Source organism: Echeneis naucrates, chromosome 12 (assembly GCF_900963305.1).
Source record: "Echeneis naucrates chromosome 12, fEcheNa1.1, whole genome shotgun sequence".
Classification (NCBI taxonomy): Eukaryota; Metazoa; Chordata; class Actinopteri; order Carangiformes; family Echeneidae; genus Echeneis; species Echeneis naucrates.
This window is the reverse complement of record NC_042522.1, coordinates 2779027-2801041: the sequence shown is the minus strand read 5'-3', so window position 1 is coordinate 2801041 and position 22015 is coordinate 2779027. Positions and strand designations below refer to the sequence as shown.

General features: G+C 39.9%; 1 protein-coding gene across 11 annotated transcripts in view; it reads right to left on the bottom strand.

Annotated features, from left to right (window-relative positions):
* tcf4 (transcription factor 4) overlaps positions 1 to 22015 on the bottom strand; it is a 197530-nt gene that overhangs the window by 23190 nt on the left and 152325 nt on the right. For all 11 annotated transcript variants that reach the window (XM_029516636.1, XM_029516638.1, XM_029516634.1 and 8 more), the window contains 7 exons: positions 13863 to 13968; positions 12756 to 12901; positions 12373 to 12520; positions 7208 to 7278; positions 6959 to 7037; positions 2934 to 3013; positions 1952 to 2161 (listed from right to left, as the gene is read on the bottom strand). In XM_029516636.1, the coding sequence (XP_029372496.1) occupies positions 1952 to 2161; positions 2934 to 3013; positions 6959 to 7037; positions 7208 to 7278; positions 12373 to 12520; positions 12756 to 12901; positions 13863 to 13968 (840 nt within the window). The remainder of the gene's footprint in view (positions 1 to 1951; positions 2162 to 2933; positions 3014 to 6958; positions 7038 to 7207; positions 7279 to 12372; positions 12521 to 12755; positions 12902 to 13862; positions 13969 to 22015) is intronic.

The following is a 22015-nucleotide window of genomic DNA, read 5'->3' as shown; positions in this document are numbered from 1 at the left end:
TGACTTTATTCTCTTTTTCCACTGGTTGCATACATATGAAAGCAAGTCATAAATGCATCTGGAATCAATTCAACATTAAACTGAAGAGCAGTTTGTAAAAAATATTAACCTCAGCAAGAGGTAAACTTGAAATGTTTTCTTAGGCTTAACCTCCAAGTCACTTCATAAAGCTTAATTTTTCTCCGGTTGTGTCCCTAGAGGGGGAAAATTTATTTAGAAAAAGCTCCAAATTAAGCTGAAAAGTAGTTCTCAAGTATTTTCCCCACTTCCAAATCTATGTGGAAAGTATAAAGTAATTTCAAAGCATATTTTTCAAAAGCAAACAAATTAAGTATAATGCTTCCTTTATGTTTAGTTCAGACATCACAATACCTATTTGTCCTTTCGTTTCTTTCTCTCTATACAATCTGAGAAGCCAATATCTGACATGCAAGAACATTATCATCTTATTAGGGACACGTGTGTGTCTTTCTAATGACACATGATGGACTAATACTCACCCTACTTTTAGGTCCCGATTTCTCACCATCAAAAACGTATGGTTTATTAGCTGATGAAAGCTACATGGTGTTTGTTTGTCAGGTAGCAGTGTGCAGGTAATGTAGAGCGAGTCACTGAAGAGAGTGCTGAGCCCAAACCCTGCAGGAAATGTTCCAATACTACAACTGTTCACATTAGACAAACAGGACAGCAGCAACAAAGCTCTTAGCTGCACTGCTGTCAGCAGCTCAACAGGAAAGGTATGTCTGAGTGTCATTTTGATGTCCTCATTAGAGATGATTGATTTTTTACAGCTCGTTACTAAGTCCACTCCAGCTTCTAACCGTCATATGGATGTGACATGAAAGTGATCATTGTTGTGTAACATGGCATGTTTCATCATTCTTTTATCTTTTATATGATTTGACTGTTTTTCATAAAAAATTAATCTAGATATGAACTAGTCCAACCACTAATTCCAACCCTCCAAACGAAAAGTCTTGCAAACTGAAAGATAGACAAAGTTGGGAGAGGAGAGAGAGAGAGATAGAGAGATATATGTGGTAGGAAGACAATCTTTGTGGGTGTCAGTCATATCACAATCACACACTCAGCCACACAAGCTTTTCTCTCTTCTGCAGGTGCTCTTGATTTAAGAAATAATGCTTCAAAGTAAATACTTTAACAAAGAGTAGTAAGGGACAACGCGCCTGAAACAATGTGTTGCGGCGCGTCGAGCTGTTTGCCCCCTACAGGCTGTAGTATGCACTACACCCTCAATGCAAACCTGCTGGACAGAACAGAAGCAGGCTGGCGCTACAATCTAAGGGGAGAGAGAGGTGTTGAGGCGGTCGAGGCCGTGAGCAGAGCTGTTCTGTGTTTGAAAGGACATCTGGTGTGTGTGCATGTGAATACGGACAAATGCACAACACAAATAAACAAAAATAGGTCTGACTGAACATTTTTATGCATGTGAATGTGTTTATACTGGTTTTATAACTCTCCCTCGCTCTCTCGCCCTCCTACATCTCCTTATGTCACACAGCTGTTTGGTTCTTCATGTTTATTGTTTCAAGTTGACAAAGCCAAAAGCCTTAAATATGGAAAACATTACTGCTGTCCTACTTCATTCTTTTAGTCAAGCCTCTTTCCTTGTTTCCTCCTCCTTCTCCTCTGCTCAACTGTCGTCATTTCCTCCTCAAAAAGAGCTAATTTCCTTGTTGCCGCTTCTTTTCACCTTTTCACCATTTTCCCTCCTCTGTCCTTCCTTTGCTGCCTTCTCTTGTTTCTTCCTCTCATTTACTATTTTCTCCTCTCCTCTTTCTGTGTCTTTCGTATCTCAGATTGTCCTCTCCTCTCTAATCATTTTATTTTAAAGCTCAAAACATTGATGTTTTAAGGTGGAAATTTTTGCAGCATGACATAACCTGGCAGCTACTCCAACAAAGCAAAACTTGCTTGTGTCTCCTACCATGAGGGAGTGTCTGTTGGCCGACAGCAGTCCTGTCCCGTACCCGCTGCTCAGAGCACCCATGGCACCATTGTGTGTATGTGCGGCTCCAATCAGGCTGTGCATGTCACCATGCCCACTGGTCATACCCGTAGATGGACCCACCGCGTGGCTCCTCAGCACGTGGATGGCATCGTCCAAACGCTCCAGACGGTCTTCAATACGACTTTGCTGCAGAACAAACAGACACAACAGGACATGACTCTTAACAGTCATCCTGGACAAAAAAATGGTCATTTATCCCCATTGTCCTCAGAACTAACAGTCATTTGAAACTTCGAAAAGATCAAAGGGATCATGGATGATCTATATGATCCTTCTGATTGTGTTACATCTTTCTACAAAGCCTAACACACCTTATAGAGCTCACTGTTCTGCAATACATTTTTATTATTAACACAACTATATCACTTGAACATACAGATATATAGGTATAGACAACAGAACAAGCACTATCTTGCTGCACTCTAACTCCAAATGTGCATTCATCCTCAGTCAGATACTGCTCAATTTTAACTCCTGATTTACTGCAGGTTTTAGCTCGGTTGTTCTATAAAGTAACTATTATTTTTAGCTTTGCTTGGTTAGTTAGAGTGACCAGGTCAGGGCTGCAGAATTTATAGGGAGGAAATTACTGGATATATCGACCTGGTGGTGAAGAATCACCTGTTTTAAGGTAGGACTCCACATGTGGATGGAAAAAGCAGCATACAAGCTTATAGCAAAACGATATTATTACTGGTTTCCAGTAAGTTGCTTTATGCCTAATTGACCATTATCAAACTATCATGACAATATGAAAGTGTTTTCTCTAACAGAATGCTGTTCACAGCTTGGATAAATGCTCTTCAAAACTGAATCAGAAACATCCCTCCTGTTAGTAATGCTTTGAATGCTTAAATATACTTGGACTTGTGCACAAAGATTGTGTGCATGTGCATACCAGAGAGTGCAGCGGAGCCTCATAATTTGGCGATGACGCTCCCTGTCCGCCATTCCTTGACCAAACAGCTGAACTGGCAGCTAGGAGACAGGAGACAGGAGACAAGGAGACATCATGAGGATAGGAGATGTTGAGTTGACATCATTTCATGTGTGTTCTTTGACACCCTGTGAGCCTTTCCCTGCTCCAGCCTCCTGTGACCCTACATAAGATGTGTAAGAGTGTGGATTAGAGCTAACATCCCTGCCTTTTGTATGTAGAAAAAGAAACCACTACACGTACATCTTCACACACAAAGAGTCTTTCATCACATCCACTCATGGTGCGTGGACATAATAGACCCAGAGATGAGGAAGAAAAGACAAAAACAAACCAGCACATATATCATAGTAGAAATGCTAATATCAGGCTTTTGTTTTTAAAAAGGTACAAGTGGTTGATTAGCATGGGCTCTCTGCAGAATAAACAAGCTTTGTGTCTCTTCTTTTCTGCCTTTGTGTTTGACAGCGCTCTGAAGGGTTGCATCTGAATCGGCAGGTCTCATTAGCTGGTAGCCAGAAGACAGACAGTGACTTGTGTGAATTTACATTAATATGGAACTCTGACAGGTGAGGAACTGGTGTAAAGAGTGTTTCAACACTGTTTAGGCTTCAGAGGAGAGACAGAAACAACACAGATATGCTGCAAAGGCCCAGTCATCACAGAAAATGGTTATATCTTTTTAAAATATGTGGCTTCAGCAGCCTGGAATATGCGAGAATCTCACAAGCTCACAAATGCTTGCTAATATCTGGCTTTTGAAGTTTCAATATTTCTTCTGCTGTGATCTGTTTTGGGCAATGTTGTTACACCAGAAATTCCGGGTGATACTACTGAGTTTCCTGAGTCCTGAGCCACAAATCACCTATTAAAAGTGTCTCACATGGAGACTCTGACAGTTTTACAAGAGAAACAACATGAGGATGAGATGTTTTACCAGTTTGCACAGTTGCACAGCCAGCAGCTCACCATTTTTGTAGTGTTTGCATACTTCCATATTCCAAACAGAAAGGGAAACTCCACTGTCAGTGAAGAAGGGGTTTACCTTTTAATTTTGGCACAGTTAGTCATTTTTTGCTGCTCTTATTGCTTGTCTTTCCAGACATGAAATGTGAACTGATCTGCTAATACCAGGCTACAGTAGGTGTGACTGTGCAAAACAAGCATGAGGAGAATTTTCCAGCTGCTAATGGTTAATACTAATAAACATTAAAAATTATTCATTGCTGCATCCTCAGAGACAGACTGTATCTTTAAGTTTGTGATATAAAAGTTGGAAACTCTTCTGCCTCGGCCAAAGCTTGGCTTCTTTTTTTGTCAGCCATATTAGCAGAAATCTGCCTGGGGATGTAGCTTGGTGGTAGAGTGCATGCTTTGCATGGAGAGGCCCATTGGTAGATTTGTACCAGTCCCAAGCTGAGGTAAATGGGGAGGGTTGCATCAGAAAGGGCATTCAGTGTAAAAACTGGAAGTCACAGAGCTGACTTGCTGTGGCGATCCCAAATACGGATAATGCCGAAAGAGAGAGAAAAAATTATATTAGGAGAAATCTGTTGATATGTTTTCCAGCTTGCAAATCATTTTTATTCCTTTATTTTATCTTCTCCATGATATCATCTCTCTTGTTCCTCTTTCTTTTTTTTTTTCAAATCCTATCCTCTCTGCCCTCACAACTGATCTCTCCCGTGTAACTCTGATCTCATCTCATTAGCTCATGTTTCTCATTTTTATTGTCTCCCCATTTTGTCTCGCAGTGTTTTCTCTCCCCTCTCCTTTATTCATATTACATGCTCATTTCCATATGCTAATTAATGAATAATCACCTGGGTACATTCATGTGCAAATACAAATATATGTATTAAACGGCAAAGTAAATTATTCCGAGTCCAACAGTGTAAAACACCCTCGCAGAATTAGCCTTGGATATCAATTTGCATGTAGTTTGCTCTAATAGGCTTCATTTCTAATTTGTAAAAAGTAGAGTAACTCTGACACAATGATAAACACCAATTATGGTTTAGCAGGCAATATCCCAGGCCGCTATAATGACGAGGAGGAGAGGAAGAAGAGGGGAGGGGGCTTCTGTTAGCAGAGCTGGTAGGTTTGTGAACAATTTGTCAAAGTGGTGCTTGTAATTAAAGCTATCAGTCACAAGGCGTGGCAGAGAAATATCAAACAGTGAGTGTAGCAGCGACAATTAGAGAAAAATTCGACACAACTATTATTAGGAAATGTCATTTTTCACATTAAGGAGCGGAGAGGGTTTACACCATAAGCTGAGAGGAGAAGTAATTGGAGGAAATAACAGAAGGAGAGAGGTATGGAGAAGAGACACAACAATTATTAATTTTATTGCCAAGTTCCTTTTGATACCGAGCTGGTCGTTGTGCTTAAAAGAATTTGGTTTAAATTATAAACTGACTGTTGAAATGTTATGTTTTCCTTTCTTGTTTTTCCTTTAGGCGTCTTTCACGCTGAATGGATCATTTTAAAAAAGTTCAAATCAAGCGTCAAGCCATTTAAAAAAGTTCAGGTCAAGTGTCAGGTCACATCTCAGGTCACGTTAAACAAGTTCAAGTCTCAGGTCACTTTAAAAAAGTTCAAGTCAAGTCTCAGGTCACGTTAAACGAGTTCAAGTCTCAGGTCACGTTAAAAAAGTTCAAGTCTCAGGTCACTTTAAAAAAGTTCAAGTCTCAGGTCACGTTAAAAAAGTTCAAGTCTCAGGTCACGTTAAAAAAGTTCAAGTCTCAGGTCACTTTAAAAAAGTTCAAGTCAAGTCTCAGGTCATGTTAAACGAGTTCAAGTCTCAGGTCACGTTAAACAAGTTCAAGTCTCAGGTCACTTTAAAAAAGTTCAAGTCAAGTCTCAGGTCATGTTAAACGAGTTCAAGTCTCAGGTTACGTTAAACAAGTTCAAGTCTCAGGTCACTTTAAAAAAGTTCAAGTCAAGTCTCAGGTCATGTTAAACGAGTTCAACTTTCAGGTCACGTTAAACAAGTTCAAGTCTCAGGCCACATTAAAAAAGTTCAAGTCTCAGGTCACGTTAAACAAGTTCAAGCCTCAGGTCACTTTAAAAAAGTTCAAGTCAAGTCTCAGGTCACATTAAACGAGTTCAAGTCTCAGGTCACGTTAAACAAGTTCAAGTCTCAGGTCACGTTAAACAAGTTCAAGTCTCAGGTCACTTTAAAAAAGTTCAAGTCAAGTCTCAGGTCATGTTAAACGAGTTCAAGTCTCAGGTCACGTTAAACAAGTTCAAGTCTCAGGTCACTTTAAAAAAGTTCAAGTCAAGTCTCAGGTCACGTTAAACGAGTTCAAGTCTCAGGTCACGTTAAACAAGTTCAAGTCTCAGGTCACTTTAAAAAAGTTCAAGTTAAGTCTCAGGTCATGTTAAAAAAGTTCAAGTCTCAGGTCACTTTAAAAAAGTTCAAGTCAAGTCTCAGGTCACTTTAAACGAGTTCAAGTCTCAGGTCATGTTAAAAAAGTTCAAGTCTCAGGTCACTTTAAAAAAGTTCAAGTCAAGTCTCAGGTCACTTTAAACGAGTTTAAGTCTCAGGTCACTAAAAAAGTTCAAGTCTCAGGTCACGTTGAACAAGTTCAAGTTCAGTCTCAGGTCACGTTAAACGAGTTTAGGTCAGGTAATTTAAATAAAGTTCATATCAGGTCTCAAGTCGCGTTAAGCACTTTCAAACAAAGTGTCAATTGTTAAAATAGTTCAAGTATAGTCTCACATCACTTTAGACAAGCTCAAGTCAGGTATCCGGTTTTTAAAAAAGTTCAGGCCAATTCTCAAGTTGTGTTAAAAACTTAAAAAACTTATAAACAACCAAGTCTCAAGTTATTTGCTTCCTGTTTAATTTTTTGGATCTGACTCAAGTCAAAGTCTTAAGTCAGCTCTTCTATTTGGTTCTGGTAATGTTCTCTGTTCGTTTTGGGTTTTGTGCTGATGTATCATATGTGGGTATTAGAAGGCAAATGCCATGAGCTAACCTGTGAGGGAGGGTGGGGAGCCAACTGGTGTGGAGGGATTGGATGAGAAGCTGTTGTTTGTGTGATCTGGAGAGTAAATCTGGACAAGAAAAAGAAAAGAAAAGTCAGTTACTAAAAAACAATATAAAAATAGAATTAATGCATGTCACAAATAGACATGGACAGCTAAGAAAAAAAAAAACATACAGTCACTTTGCATTATTCAAGGACTCAACAGGTCTCTTAGATTTGTGTGTGCGTTGTACTTACTGATGCCAGTGCTTTCCCTAAGGCGTCCCCTGTCTGAGAGCTGCTGGCCGCTCCGCTCTGTGCTCTGTTAGCTGTGACACACACACATACCCACACACAGAAATACAGGGATGTATTCTTGTAAATAAGAATTGCTGATTACATATTTTGATTGCTCTGTTTAGTTCTAAACCACCAGTCCATGCCTTCCATTCTCAAACTAGAAAAACATGTTCATTAAAACTGACAACCTTTACAGTGGAAGTTATCGGGGCTGGTGTCACTGACCTATAATTTCAGGTCATTTACAAATTTGTCTTAGAAAACAGGTGGAAAAAAGCAAGACTTAGACAAATATCATTCTGATATCATTTCCAAAAGAAAAAAAAAGATTGTTGCCCAGGTGTTAACTAGTCATATTTAATTACATTTAAGAGACCTATTTGTACCATGAACTGTAGACCATGATGCATGTCTTGTGGGGCTGTTTATACTCAGATGAGAGCGTGGTTATATCAAATGTGACACTGGGACATAAAAGATATGATAGTTTCCTCTCCCTTGGATGCTCCATGTTTCCTCAAAGGTCAGGACTAACGGCAATTCTGAGTGGAGCATTTTCAGCCAAGTTGAAGATTTTGGAAAAGCCCTAGATAGATTTGCTTCAACTCCACAGATCAATTCCAACGAAACAAGATAATGAGACATAACCTAAACTTTTGATCTTATATATATTGTAGCTTTTATTCTACGAATGTGGCAAAAAACATATAATCAATAACAAAATTCAATTTAAACCAATAAATGTCTATATTCACTCACATTTTACTCAGTAAAAACGTGTGTGTGGTGTGAGCAAACGCTGGACTTAAATACAACTAAATCTGTTTCACACACTTGAAAGGCTGAGGAAGGAAGTGACCTAACAGGACCAGATGAGCACACCACCCCCAAACAAACCCCCCCACACACACGCACACATAGACAGAGGAACTCCGACATGCTTACAGCTCATCCCTCCTGATAGCAGATCCCAGATGGAAAATTTACGCTCGCACACACAAGTTATGACGCACGCACACACTTACACAAACCGACATACAATGCAGCAAAAACACACCCTTGGCAAATGAATCCATGACATAGATTGGCAGATCCTTAAGCAGTTAGAGATAGAGACATACGGGGGGGGGCAGGTAGAGAGAAAGGAAGGAGAGAGACACAAAGTGGCATATGTTTTGGAGTTAAAGCCTCATGTCTCACTCACGTCACGGCACTGGTCTAGTAAACCGTCCAAAGGAATACTGCATCACACACAAACACACGGTACCACACAAACACTAACACTAGTATAGACCCAGACCCTGACTTGATACATAATTTGCAACATATGCAGGAGAAAATCTTTTTCATAAATGAGAGCTTATGGTCACAGAGGAGCAGCGGGTTTAGAAAATGAAATTGAATTTTGGTGCTTTTCTGACTGTGTCCATAAACACTTCAGATAGAATCATTGATTTATTATCTTTTTATATATATATATATATATATACCAGTTATATGTAATTTGGACACAAGAAAGGAAAGGCAGCGTAGAGGTAACTGGACATTTCATATTTTATATATATATATATATATGAAATGTCCAGTTACCTCTACGCTGCCTTTCCTTTCCTGTGTCCAAATTACATATAACATCTCTTCATATACTACCTGAACACTGATATTTTTTAGGAATCACGTGGCAGCAGTTGCAAATACAATTATTGTTCAAATTAAACATCAGTAGAAACACCACATTTATAGAGAGATGGTCAGCTGGTTAGAGCTGGTTGGTCAGGTTAGGGATACTGGACAGATGAAAACTGGAAAAACATAGTCTGTTCTGAAGGATTTGGATCTGTGCTCAGGCAGCAGATGGTGGGGTCAGAATCTGGCATCAACCACATGAATCCATGGACCCAACCTGCCTTGTGTCAACAGCCCAGGCTGCTTATGACGGTGTAGGAGATGGGACGGTTGTGTTTTCTTGGCTACCTCTGGCCCCTAGATACCAATCAATCATTGTATTAATTAATGCCAATCTGCTGACCATGTTAATCACTTTATGGCTACAGTTCATCTTCTAATGACTTCTTCCTGTAGGATAATGATTTTTTTTCTCAACAGTAGTAGTCTCAACATAGTTTCATCAACATGACAGAGAGTTCGGGAATCTTCAGTGGCCTCCACGGTCATGAAAAGTGTCATGAAAAGCTGAGGTAGTTTGAGAGAACAATAACGTACTTCCTAGTATTGACATGGTGCTCCTAGATGAAGCAATTGATGAGGCCATCTAAGGTGTCAAAGTGGTATAGTGGTTTGTCAGTGTGTGTTTGGTGACCTGTCCATTATACACCCTGCCCTTGCCCTATGTAAACTGTGATGAATGGGTAGAGATAATGGATTGATGAGTGAAATGAGTTTCAGAAGAAGTTTGGGAGTACATTTTTAGATTCTTTGTGAGCAAAAAGTCAGAAACATATTCTTGGTGACAAGAGCTTTGAGAAAAGCCCTTTTGCTATTTTGGTATTTTTCTGGAGCTGTTTCATCAGCATCCATATTTTTCTTTCAATTGCAGTTGCGCTTCTAATTCCTCTGAGCACAACATTTTGGGACCTTTAACAGAATAATAATAAATATTGTACCTGATTTTAGTTGCATACATTTTGAATAATCATGATATTTAGTCATTTTTTCAATGTGAACGTACCACATATAATACCAGGTTAAGTGAGAGTTCCTGTGGCAGTAATAAGGAGAGGATGTTTTTATTTGAGTAACCTCATGTTTTTGTGGTTTGGCTGTACCCTGTAGTCATCCAGATTTCATTATGAAATTAAATCACACCTGTTAGCGTGTTTTCCTGTATCAACAAAAATGGCATCATAATATTTTTTTTTTCTTTGCAAACAAAATGCAGATAAATTCCAATTGAAATGGAATTGCAATATATGTATGTTTTTTTAAACAACTGTAAATATATTGTAATAAACAGGTTTCTGAACAGTCTGTCCTGTGTGAACTCTAATCATCAGTTGAATCAACATGAAAATGACCACAGAAATGACCCCTTTTAAGAACTCACTTGTTTACGAGTTAAAAAAAACAGAAAAAGAGCTTTGAGTCTGTGTCTGACTTCATGTGTGCACGTCTGTCATATGTTTATATTTAAACAATGCAGTTTTTTATTAGATTCATCTTGTGTTTACACTCATCTGCTCTGGCTCATATTTGTGTGTGTGTGTGTGTATATGCTCGTGTCTGTGTGTGTGATCTCTTTGTGGAATGTTGGAGATGTCTTCCCATGAAAACAAACTTTCAATCTGTTTCTTATTGCTGTCCTATTTGTTCTGAGGGACTCAAAGCAAGGGGTCCATATGGCATGCTGTGTGTGTGTTTCTGTGTGTCAGTGATGTCAAGGTCGAGTGTTTCCCTCAGTTTGGTTACAGTATATTCAGTTTGTGATCCCTTGCCATCTCTTCTAACAATAAAACCTACTATTTAAGGGGTTCAAGTCCATCCATCCGTTATCCATAGTGCTTATCTGTGCAGGATCGAGTGGCGCTTAAACCAAACCCAGCTGAGAGAGGTGGTAAACCATGGACAGGTTGCCAGCCAATTACAGGACTCACACAAAGACATACAACCATTTGTGCTCATTCTCAGGCATATGGGCAATTCAGTCATTTATTAATCTAATTTGCATGTCCCTGGACTTTGGAAGGAAGCTGGAGTCCTTGAAGGGAATGCACATAGACATAGGAAGAACATAAGTCCAAACAGAAAGGGCCCAGGCCCAGAACCTTCTTGGTATGGTTAAAATTACTTCTAACTGGTTTTGTGAGAGTAAATAAAATGATCTATGGTGATCCTGACCCCTGACAGCAACTGGTAATGTTCACAGTTATCTCTTTCAAGTAATAACTGTGAGTCAATCATCTGTTAGAGTCAAAGCATAAATACAGCAGAGAGTGCACCAAAGCTGTCAATCACAATTCAACAATGTCTGTTCACAAAAACTGAGATCAGGCTGCTGGAGAAGGTCAAATGGCAGAGCTTTTGTTTAAGTGTCCTTTCAGTGACCCAAGTTGGAAAGTCACATTTAAGGTATTTTAGGTCTCTGATTTTAACTTGAGACTTGGATGTTGTTAACTTTCAAGTCAAAGACAAGTCAAAATTTTAATAAGGTCAAGAGTCAAGTAAGTGAAATCTCTCGGTCAGGTCCAGGTCAAGTATCAGTCTTCATTGCAGTGATTTGTCTCTTTCAGATTAACCCATGTCTAAAATTTTAAGTCTACAGCTTTGAAAAATAAACAAATAAATTAAAAATTAAAAATGAAAGACATTCAAACAAGTAAAATATCACAAACTATCAGGAGACTGACAACATTGAGATTAAAAGCCATGCTAACAGCTCTGTGAACTTAATACTAATGCGTGCATGCTAACATGCTCATAATGGCTCATGCTCACATGCTAATGTTTAATCTAGTTAGTGTGGATGTAGCCTTATCTTAATACAATATAAAGTAGCATTTTCTAATTAACACATTAACAGAAGCTGATAGGAGTGCCATTGGTTTTCATATATTTACTCATTATTGTAAAAATTTAATTTTTGACAAGATGATGGTTGAAAGATGTCAGTACTTATTAGTGTTCATGTTGTTGGGAGACAGGAATATCTGGACAATATTTAATGGCACAAAGGAAAAAGGTCAGCCTCATGGTGGCACCAGAAGAAAATAAGGACATTCCCAAAGCCAGAATTATTCATCCTCTGAGGACCATGAATGTCTCATTAAAATACTACAGTGACCCAATCAATAGGACTAAAATGTTGGACTATTGGTCTACAATTTCTCCCTTACAGTGATGCTGTTAGAATGATTTAACCTTGGCTAAAAACACACTAAATGTTCCCCAAAGAAAGACAGCCTCTTAATAGGCACCATTAAACCTGGAATGAATGCTTTTCTTCTTCAGTTAATTAATGACATGACCTAATGTGATGAGCACACCACCAGTCGATTGACAGCAGATGATTGTGCTGGTGCCAAACACCTAAACACTGGCAGCAGTACTTCTAACAGCAGCATTATTTTTCATTAAATGCTTTGCCATAGAGCAAAATAGTGTCTTACCCATGATGCTGTCTGTGCCGTTGGTTGGGGCGGTGCAAGATGTGGTACTGTAGTGGTTGGCCCCGCCTCCACTCCCCCCTCCTCGGTGAAAGCTGGACATGGGAGGAAGGCTAGAACTGATATCTGCAGACGAGTGTGATGGGTAGCTCTGGACAGAGAAGGATCAAATTAATATAAAAAAAGACACAATGCAAACCAGAAAATATTTCAAAAGAACATAATAGAATGTGCTTCACTTAAAGTTTATGGACACATATGACATGTCACTAGTTTATTAGTATATAATGCATGTCAGTCAGCTGGGAGGGACACCCAGGAAGTGTCATCTGTGTCACCCACTTGTTAGACCCTGGTTTGGTAAACTCTAATTGTCAACTGCTCACCAGTCTGTCGTGAGGGTGAATCCCGCAGTAGGAGGAGCTCTGGGCCGGGCCGTGGGCTGAGTTCCCACCCCCCAGCATGCTGCCGTGGTAACCTTGCTGGCTCATACTGCTACTACTGCTGCTCCACGGATCACCACTGTGACCATCTGAAAGAAACAAGTGACAAAAAAGTGAGAGAAAGAGAGTTCATCAAGTCCTTTAAGTCCTAGTCAAAAGTTTAACCTTTGAAGATGAGCTGAAGACCGGTAGGTCAGTGCTGAAGATCTAATAAAGTGTAAGTGTAAGTGTAAGTAAGAAATGTGCTCCTCAGACTAAGAACCTCTGATACCAAGTTCAACTTCAAATTAAAGTTTAAAGCTTCTGTTTTGACCTTTGCTAAGTGGCCATGGTAGAGGTGTCACAACAGTTAAGTGCATTAACTGCACTTGGACTCAATCATTCATTCATTCATTCATCTTCGACCACTTGGGCTGCTGGAGCCAAGCCCAGCTCACATTGGGTGAGGGGCAGGGTACACCTTCAACCCTGGACAGGTCGCCAGTCCATCACAGGGCCAACACACAAAGACAAACAGAGACAAACAACCACTCATGCTCGCATTCACACCTACGGTCAATTTAGTGTCACCAGTTAACCTAGACATGCATGTCTTTGGACGGTGGGAGGAAACCCACGCAGACAGGGGGAGAACATGCATACTCCCCACAGAAAGAGCCCAGGCCGGGAACCGAACCCGCAACAGCGCTAACCACTACGCCACAGTGCTGCCCCTTGGACTCAATGAATTCACCAAATAACTTTCAGCTCCTGGCAAATGGAGTGCGCCATTGAGAGCAGGTTTAACTGACATCATTCACAGCAGCTTGCAAACACGACTTCTTTGTTGTCACCTGTTGTTGTCACCTGTTCATACATTATCTGGGAGGATATTACAACAAACATTTACAACAAATTTATCACTCAATTCATAAGATTATTTCTGTTTACGAACATCTTTAAGGTCTGTCAAAGGGGTCCACTGCTGAATCAACAAGCTCAGGAAAAATAGTGGTGAGTGGTGATTGTTTTGATGAGAGACAGACCGTGTGTGTGTGTGTTTATGTGTACCTGGCATAAAGAAAGAGCTGGGGAAGCCAGCACTGGGAGGTTTGGAGGAGGGATAACCCGGTGAGTCTCTGTTGTAGTCGGCTGTACTGGCAGACGGAGCATACACCTGCAACAAAAACACAGACACACACGTCATTTAGAATCTGCTCACTGATCAAAATATAACTGGTAGTCATCAGAAACTCACAGTCAAGGACAAAAAAAGCAAGAATCCCAGAAAAATGCACCGCTATCAGTCACAGGTCTTTGTTTTTGATTTCAAACATGAATAAATATGGTGAATACAGGTTCAGAGTGACCAGAACCTTTTCAGTATTCACAAATCTCTTTACATTTACACAGTATCTATATAGTTTGACAAAGTTTATACAAACTTTCTAAAAAAATGTCCTATGCTGTCCTCCTTTCTCAAAAAAACATATTTGAGCTTAAAAAGGAGGAAAATACATTAAAATGTTTATGTATTTGTACTTAATTACAGCTAAACTTAACTTGTAAAAAAATTTCTATCAAATCGTGCCTCAAAAGAAGTGGTAGCTATTGACAATCACATAAATTATATCTACAGTGCCCACCACTCATTGTCCACTCACTGCAGTGACTATGACATATTTCCCATCATGTGGAACAGTAACATCACATCTTGGTTCAGCAAACTGGAGCGGTGACAAACAGAGGAACAAAGCAATGATTTTGCGAGCAATTCCTCTCAGTTTAGGGAGGAATGTGGGGGGGGGTGAACCGTCATGCAGCAAACATGCAGTAAAATGTGAGACTGTGACCAGAACCAGAAGCCCGTCATCACTCAAAACAGGTGAGGTTTTTCTTCAGCAACACAGCGGCTGCATAAGAACACAATATCAGTGTTTGGTTATGCCTTCGACTCGGGGTCCCCACAGCATGCCTTTGTGTATGTGCATTTTTGTGTGTCTGTGTGCATAGCGTGCGAACTCTCAGCCATGACGCTAGCTCGCACCGCGTGATGCAAACCCTGAAACAGCTGTTGAAGGCGCTCTTCTCTCTCCCCATCTCCCCCACTGATTCACATTAAAATGAAAACGCACTCCACGGCTATACCTAATCTACCTCGATCCTCTAAAAAAAAGACACGCGTTGCTTTGTTAACTTTAGAGTATTTGCATACGAATGGATCACAGATGTGGTACAGAAATCTCATGATAAAGTACAGACAGAAGAAATAAAAGAAAAAAGACTTCGGGGCATTATAAAAAACATCATCTCACTTCCCACACTCCCTAAGAGAAATTATTAAAAACAGAAAACAGCCTAAAAACTCTTTCAGTCAAACAAAAACCTCCTGAGTTTTTCTTCAGATCACTAAAAGCTTGCTGGTTTGGCTGATGTTTTCTGTGAGGGAAAATACGGGCACTGATTTCCAGTTGGGTTATTGTCATGTACTGTTCAAAATCAAAGACATTCAGGAGACAGTGTGACTGTACAAAGAATGTGACAGACTTGTGCAACTTTTTATCTGACAGCGAGGCCTGTCTAGCCAGGTGGGAATAGATGGGAAAATCTGATAACACAATCCATATTTAACTTGCAACACATAAGAATCCTCAAAGATCAGTTTGGGAATGACTGTGATGACAAACATAAGAAAGCTGCATCATTTTGAGAAAAAGCATATAGCGTATTTACATAATCTAAAAAACAAAAGAAAACATTAAGCCAACGCGACACCTCTGTTGTTTATTATACCCAGAAATTTAGGCCAGTGGAGTTAAATGTGATTTGGTTTTGTTGATACACACACATGCACGCAGTGGGTAAATGATGCAGGTGAGAATAATGAGGTATTGTGTCACACAAGTTGGAACCAGAGCATGAATCAGCTGCATTAACAATGAGTTTTAGCCCTGGTATAGTTTTTCTTTAAATCACAGTGGCACAGCTGGTGTTCAACACATGCCAAGAACTGCAACTATTTGCCTTCCTGTAAATTATATGCCTGTCACATCTCTAACAGTGAGACGTGACAGGCATTGGTTTTTATTTATTTATAAAGCCTTAAATGGCAACATGCCATCATACATCACATCCTTATTAAACTGTTCCCATAGTAATAATGTGACCTGATGCTCAAAATCCTGAGTGAAAACACAAATTTTGGAAAAACTGCTTATATTTGTTTGTGCGAAACAATTCAACACATTTGCACTGGTCATTAAGTAAGAAGTCTGCTTTTGAATTTTACTGTTTTTCGACACATATTAACACATCCATGTGGCCGCTGACTATCAGGTGGAGGCTCTATATTAACGTAGTGAAAGCATCAAACGTCTCTGTCCACAGGGAAATGCTTACAGTCTGCATTCAAAAATAGAGCCTTAAAACCAGCTGTCAGGACTTCTGGTAGCAGTCACTGGTAAGTTGCTGTTTTATTGGATCAATCAGAGAAATTAACTCTAAGATGGTTTTCAGCTCTAAAAATCACTATACATTGTCTTATTGAGATCAACACATGTATCAATATATCAAATATATCATATTTACATTGAATGCTATTTTAGAAAGTTATGGTTTTAAAATGTTGCATTAATACAACCCATGATTTAGCAAATTGTGCAACGTTGACATTACTGGTTATGGTTATGGTTACAGGTTATGGTTATAAAATAAAGACTTTTTAAATTAAATTACACTTTAACTGCATCCCCATACATTAATGAGAAAAGTGACAAACTGAGGCAACCTTGATGGATTACACAACCAATCTGATGCAGGTTTGAAGAAGTGTAAATAAATAGCTACTTAAAATTGCATGTAGCTTTAAGTGTTCCAGCACTCTTTTGAAAATATTCACCGAAGTGAAACATGGACACCCACATGACTCATATTTACACAGCTAAAACTCAAAAAACACAGATATGGTCCTTCAATCCTCTTCCAAATGAGGATGTCATTAAATTTGATCTGTAGTGGTTATTTTCTAGCATGTTCATATTTTCAGTTAAACAGAAGTAATAGTTGCGTTCCAGAGTATATTCTGGTGTCAGCTCTTTAGTTCTTGAAAACCAGTGGTCACTTAGAGACACCCACATAGTGATGAACACCACAACAATCAGAAAACAGGGAAACTGTGGGAAAAAAAAGGCTGAGGTCAGGAAACACCCACCCACCTCTCAAACAACCGACCAGGAGCACAAGCGCTCACACACACAAACACAAATTTACAAATAAGGATACTAATATGCTAATATGCAAACTGCTAGAAGAGTTCCCACAATGTGCCTCACATGAGTTAGAGTCAAATTCCTTTAAATTCCACATTCACTCTCTGTTTCTCTCTCTCTCACACCCACACACACACACACACACACACACACACACACACAAACAGTGTCTGCAGATGTCATTAGAATTAAACTAAAATCCCCTAAAACTTCCTCCTCCTCTTCCCCTCTGAGAACTGATTTTGTGCTCTGATCATAAAACCACATTTATTGACCCAAAGCATGTACAAGAAAATAGACACGCCTGCATGCACGCACACGCACACACAAACACACACACACACAGAAACATAGAGGCACAGATGCACACAGATGCTTGCGTTGATCCTGCTGAAAATATTTAGATTTATGTTCATGTCATGCTGGAATATTTTCCCATTGAATGTTACTGAACTAATGACGAAAGACTGTGATTTGTGTGTGCTTCTCTGTCAGCGTATGTGTATTTAAGTTAGTATGTACGTGTGTATTTGTGTGTGTGTGTTTCAGACAGACAGAAACAGGTGCAGAGTGTTTTCAAGTAAGAAGAATGTAGAGAGACACAATAACCTCACTTCCTTCAGTCTGTAACACACACACACAGAGCAGTGTCAGTATTCCCACAGTTAGCAAGCAGACCTTGAGATAATCAGAGAAACCCTCAACTGTGTCGTCATTTCAGTGATGACTGGAAAACCATAAACTAGAAAACAATAATGTGAACGACAATAAGAGCCTGTATGTCTGTTTGTCCATCAGTGGCCTTCATATGGGGTTATTGTTCATAACATGTCTCAGCTGGATATTCCCAGTATAGAGCTTGTTTCACAATGGACACAGTAGAAACCAATGTGACCAGTTGCGCAAAATTACAAACTGGACTTGTTTTTACTTGACAGTAAAAGTGACAACAACTGAACCTGTACCTCATGTCTAATAAAAACACAAAAAACACAAGTAGAACCATCCATCTATTGTCTTTACCAGTCATAAGTTCGGGCAGGGGGAGCAGGATTAACCCAGTTGACATTGGGCAAGGCCAGGGTACACCCTGGACAAGTCGCAGGCCCATATAGTCCAATTTAGAGTCACTATTTTTGTAGAAAGCATCTAACCCCAACCCTTGCCCTAATATCACCAAGGCTAAATCAGAAACCATTCCACTCAGAAATTAGTTAATCTGAAAACCTGTCCAACCACAAACTGATCCATCCAAAAATCAATCACACCAGAAACCAATCAAAACAGGAACCTACCAAACCAGAAATTAGTCTACACAAAATTCAGTCCAACCGCAAAATACTAACCAGAAACCAGTCAAATTAGACACCTATCATAACACAACCCAGTCAAATCAGGAACTAGTCAAATCAGAAACAATTAAACTTTGAACTTGTCAAATCAGAAAGAAGCCATCATCAAACATTTATTTAGCTGTTTATACTTTCAATTTGCAATCAATCAAGTAACGCAAATGTAATGACTACATAATGACAGAGAAAAAGAGAGAGGGCCAGTAAAAAATGCAGTATCATGCTGGTGTAGCAATAATGTTACAGCGGATGAGACATAAAAAGAAAAGGAGTGTTTCAGTTGTGTTCAGTTGTTGACAGTGATGGAAATGCTGCCGGGCCCTGAAGGGTTTTCTTAGAATGAGCCTGGAAAAACAATAAATAGCACAAAGTGAGACACTAAAAGTTGGATGGAGATGAAAAGACAGCAAACGGAAACAAAAGAGAGAAAACTGAGGGAAAGTAAAGAAAAGAAGAGGGAGAGGGATACTTTTGGTCTTTGTTTAGTGTTTGATGCTTCTTCTCTCTGGTTATTGTGTCCAAATGTGGGGAGCATCTGTTCAGCTTCTCTGTCTGTTAGCTCCCTGCTCTGACAGAGGACAGGAGGAGAAGGAACAGTGCTTCCTCTTCTTCCTCAGGACCTTTGATCTGACGCACAGAAACAAATTCAAGTTAAAAATTCATAACTTCACAAGCCGTTGAATAGTTTGAAACATTTCAACCTCATGGTGGTGCTAGAGGAAAAGTTCAAAGCTAATCAAACTCATCAGGGTCCATCCTCTGGGAACACGTGCACCAAGCCATCAAATACGTTTGAACATTTTTCTCCTTGAAAGAGGTGATGGACCATCAAGCAAACGACGGTGACCTCTGTGCAGCTGCACAAGTAGCAGCAAATATTGTTCAAGACCTTCTAAAAGCGGATGAATCAACAAACTGCTGTTCACAATCAAAAACAATTTCTGACCATGTGCCTCTTCACTTAACTAAGTATTTTATGGTGCCTAGACTCAGGAATACCTCAAATTCGGGGGGAGATTGCTGTATTTTGGACTACTGCATCAATCATGATTTATTGTGTTACAGAGTTAGCGGAAAGCTTGTTAAAGATGGCACTTAAAACCAACAACGTTGGATCACCTGGCTGTAACAGATAGAGACAAGCTGTTTGTCACAGTCAAAACTTTTAGACCAATGATGGAGTTGTAACGGCTGTGGTTTTGACATTTTGACAATCAAATGAAGATTTTAGTCATTTTGCAAGCAAAAATTTCAGCAGGATCCACTCAATTCTGCCTGTCATAAAAAGAGTCATCAAAACTAAACTCAATACATTCACGTTGTGGACTGAAAAATATTTGCACCCTTTTCAGCAAATATTATCTTATAAACAAAACGATTGATACAGGTAACAAGATAGTGAGAATAATTGTCATTTGCACCACTAGATATACTCTTACAAGACTGTGCTTCACATCAAGTTCGAACATACTTTGCACATGTGGCAACTAACATAGTTGACAGAGCAGGTTCTCAAAAACAAAGCACGACAAATGAACTGACACGACTCTCATGATTGTGTCATCAGTTGCACAAAGTGTTTATCATTAGTTAAAGTCCATGATCCACAAATCAGCATTTTGCTCCATAAAACACTTAAAAATGTTCTTGTCTTGTTTCTCTCTTATCCTGCTGCTATCCATCCCTCGCTCTGTTTCTCTCTCTCTCTCTCTCTCACACACACACACACACACACACAAAGTTTACCACGCTTCATCCAAAGCAGATGTGCTGGAATGTGAACACTCAAAGGAGCAGTCACGAAACCTCTTGACAGACACACACACACACACACAGTCGGCTGCACCTGTGCCTGTCCAATTTTTTCTCTCTTTGTTTCGCTTTCTCCCTCCTCCTTCTCCCCCTCCTCTCTGTCCTCTCTCATTTCCAACAGGCTGGTTTCACTTTCATCTCGTCTTTATTCACTTTCACACAAACAGTTTAACGCCACAGGAACCAGGAACAGACCAGATACACAGGAACGTCTCAAAAAACACAAACAATTTCAATCATTTATGAGAAACCTTCACTGTGTCAAATGTGTGGCTCTAGCTTAGAGGGGCAAGGGTCTGCTGCTTTTCTCTCTACCTCCTCCTCTGCTGTTTCATATCTGTCTACCACTCATGCTGCAGTGCTCTGAGCACCGTCCGGAGGCAGACATGGGAAATCAAATCAAATGTGCTGCAGACAGATCAAACATATTTTGGGGGTTTCTGTTTTTTAGATGTATTTTTATAGCGGAGATCTGAGTCGCGGCCCCTGAATCCTCTGAAGGTTAATTATGCTCCTGATTCAAAACACATGGAGGGAAAAACTCTTGTGTGCGTGTGTGTGTGTGTGTGTGTGTGAAAGCGGAAGGAAATCCCACCCACCACCTCCGAGCCGAACCCTTTATTCTACCAACCTGCAATTGCACTAATGTGAACCAGATGTACACACACACACACACAGTGTGAGTATAGCTACCTAATTGAGTCCATATGATGCAGTACAGAGAGAAGGGGGGATTAGGAAAAAATGGAGGGAGAGAAGAAGAGTAAATAGAGTAAGGACAGAAACAGAAGCAGAGGAGTAGAGAACGAGAAGAGAAAAGATAAGGAGACAGAAAGAGTAATAATGTAGGGGAAAAAGGAAAAACTGAGAAAGAGAGAGCAGAAAAGTCATAAAAGGAGTTTTAATTTCCTCAAGCAGAAAATGAGGAAAATAGTGACAGAATTAGGAATGAGAGGCCAACAGACAGAGAACAGACACATGTACACACACTCACACACCTGCAAGAATACTTGTGTGTAATTGAAAACATATAGAGCCTTCACACACTCACAGCGAGTTTCATGGACCGAAACACATTCTTCAACTCTCTGCAACAGAGCACGCGCACACACGCATGCACACACTTACACATACAGAAAAACACACACACACACACACACTCCCTATGGAGCTCCGGCTTCCTGTGGCTTGATTAGAGCCCCCTATGTGAAGACAAGTGGACTCAGCGTGTGTGTGTGTATGTGTGTGTGTGTGTGTGTGTGTTTTTGTGACATAGCGTGGTGCACCTGTGACTGAAGGGGGGTCGAGTTACTCAGACAGAAAACACTGGGGGGCCGGACAAAGAGAGAGCAAGAGAGAGAGGTGTGACACATGAGTGAGTGTTAGCGGCTACGTTACCAGAGAATGAAGAGGAGGTAAGTGAGAACAGGATAAATTGTATGTGTGTATTTGTGTGTGTGAAGAAGGTGGAAGGTGGAAGAAGGCAATTCATGACACACACACACCTATGACATCTATAATTGCTCACTGTAACATCTATTTTTATTTCTGCCCTCTTCTCCTCTCCTGTCCTCTTTTCCTATTCTCTCCTCCTCTCCTGCAGCAGACTGTTTATCTATTATTCACTGCTCTTCTCTATCCACAGTAACCCAGTTATCAGTTCTATCTCTCTACAAACACTTGAGCTACAGGCCTGCGGTTGTAATTCTGACTGATGTCTGACTCTTACACAGCTATTGACCTCAGTCTGTGACGCTCAGTGACTCAAACTGATGAATAAGCTTTAACATTA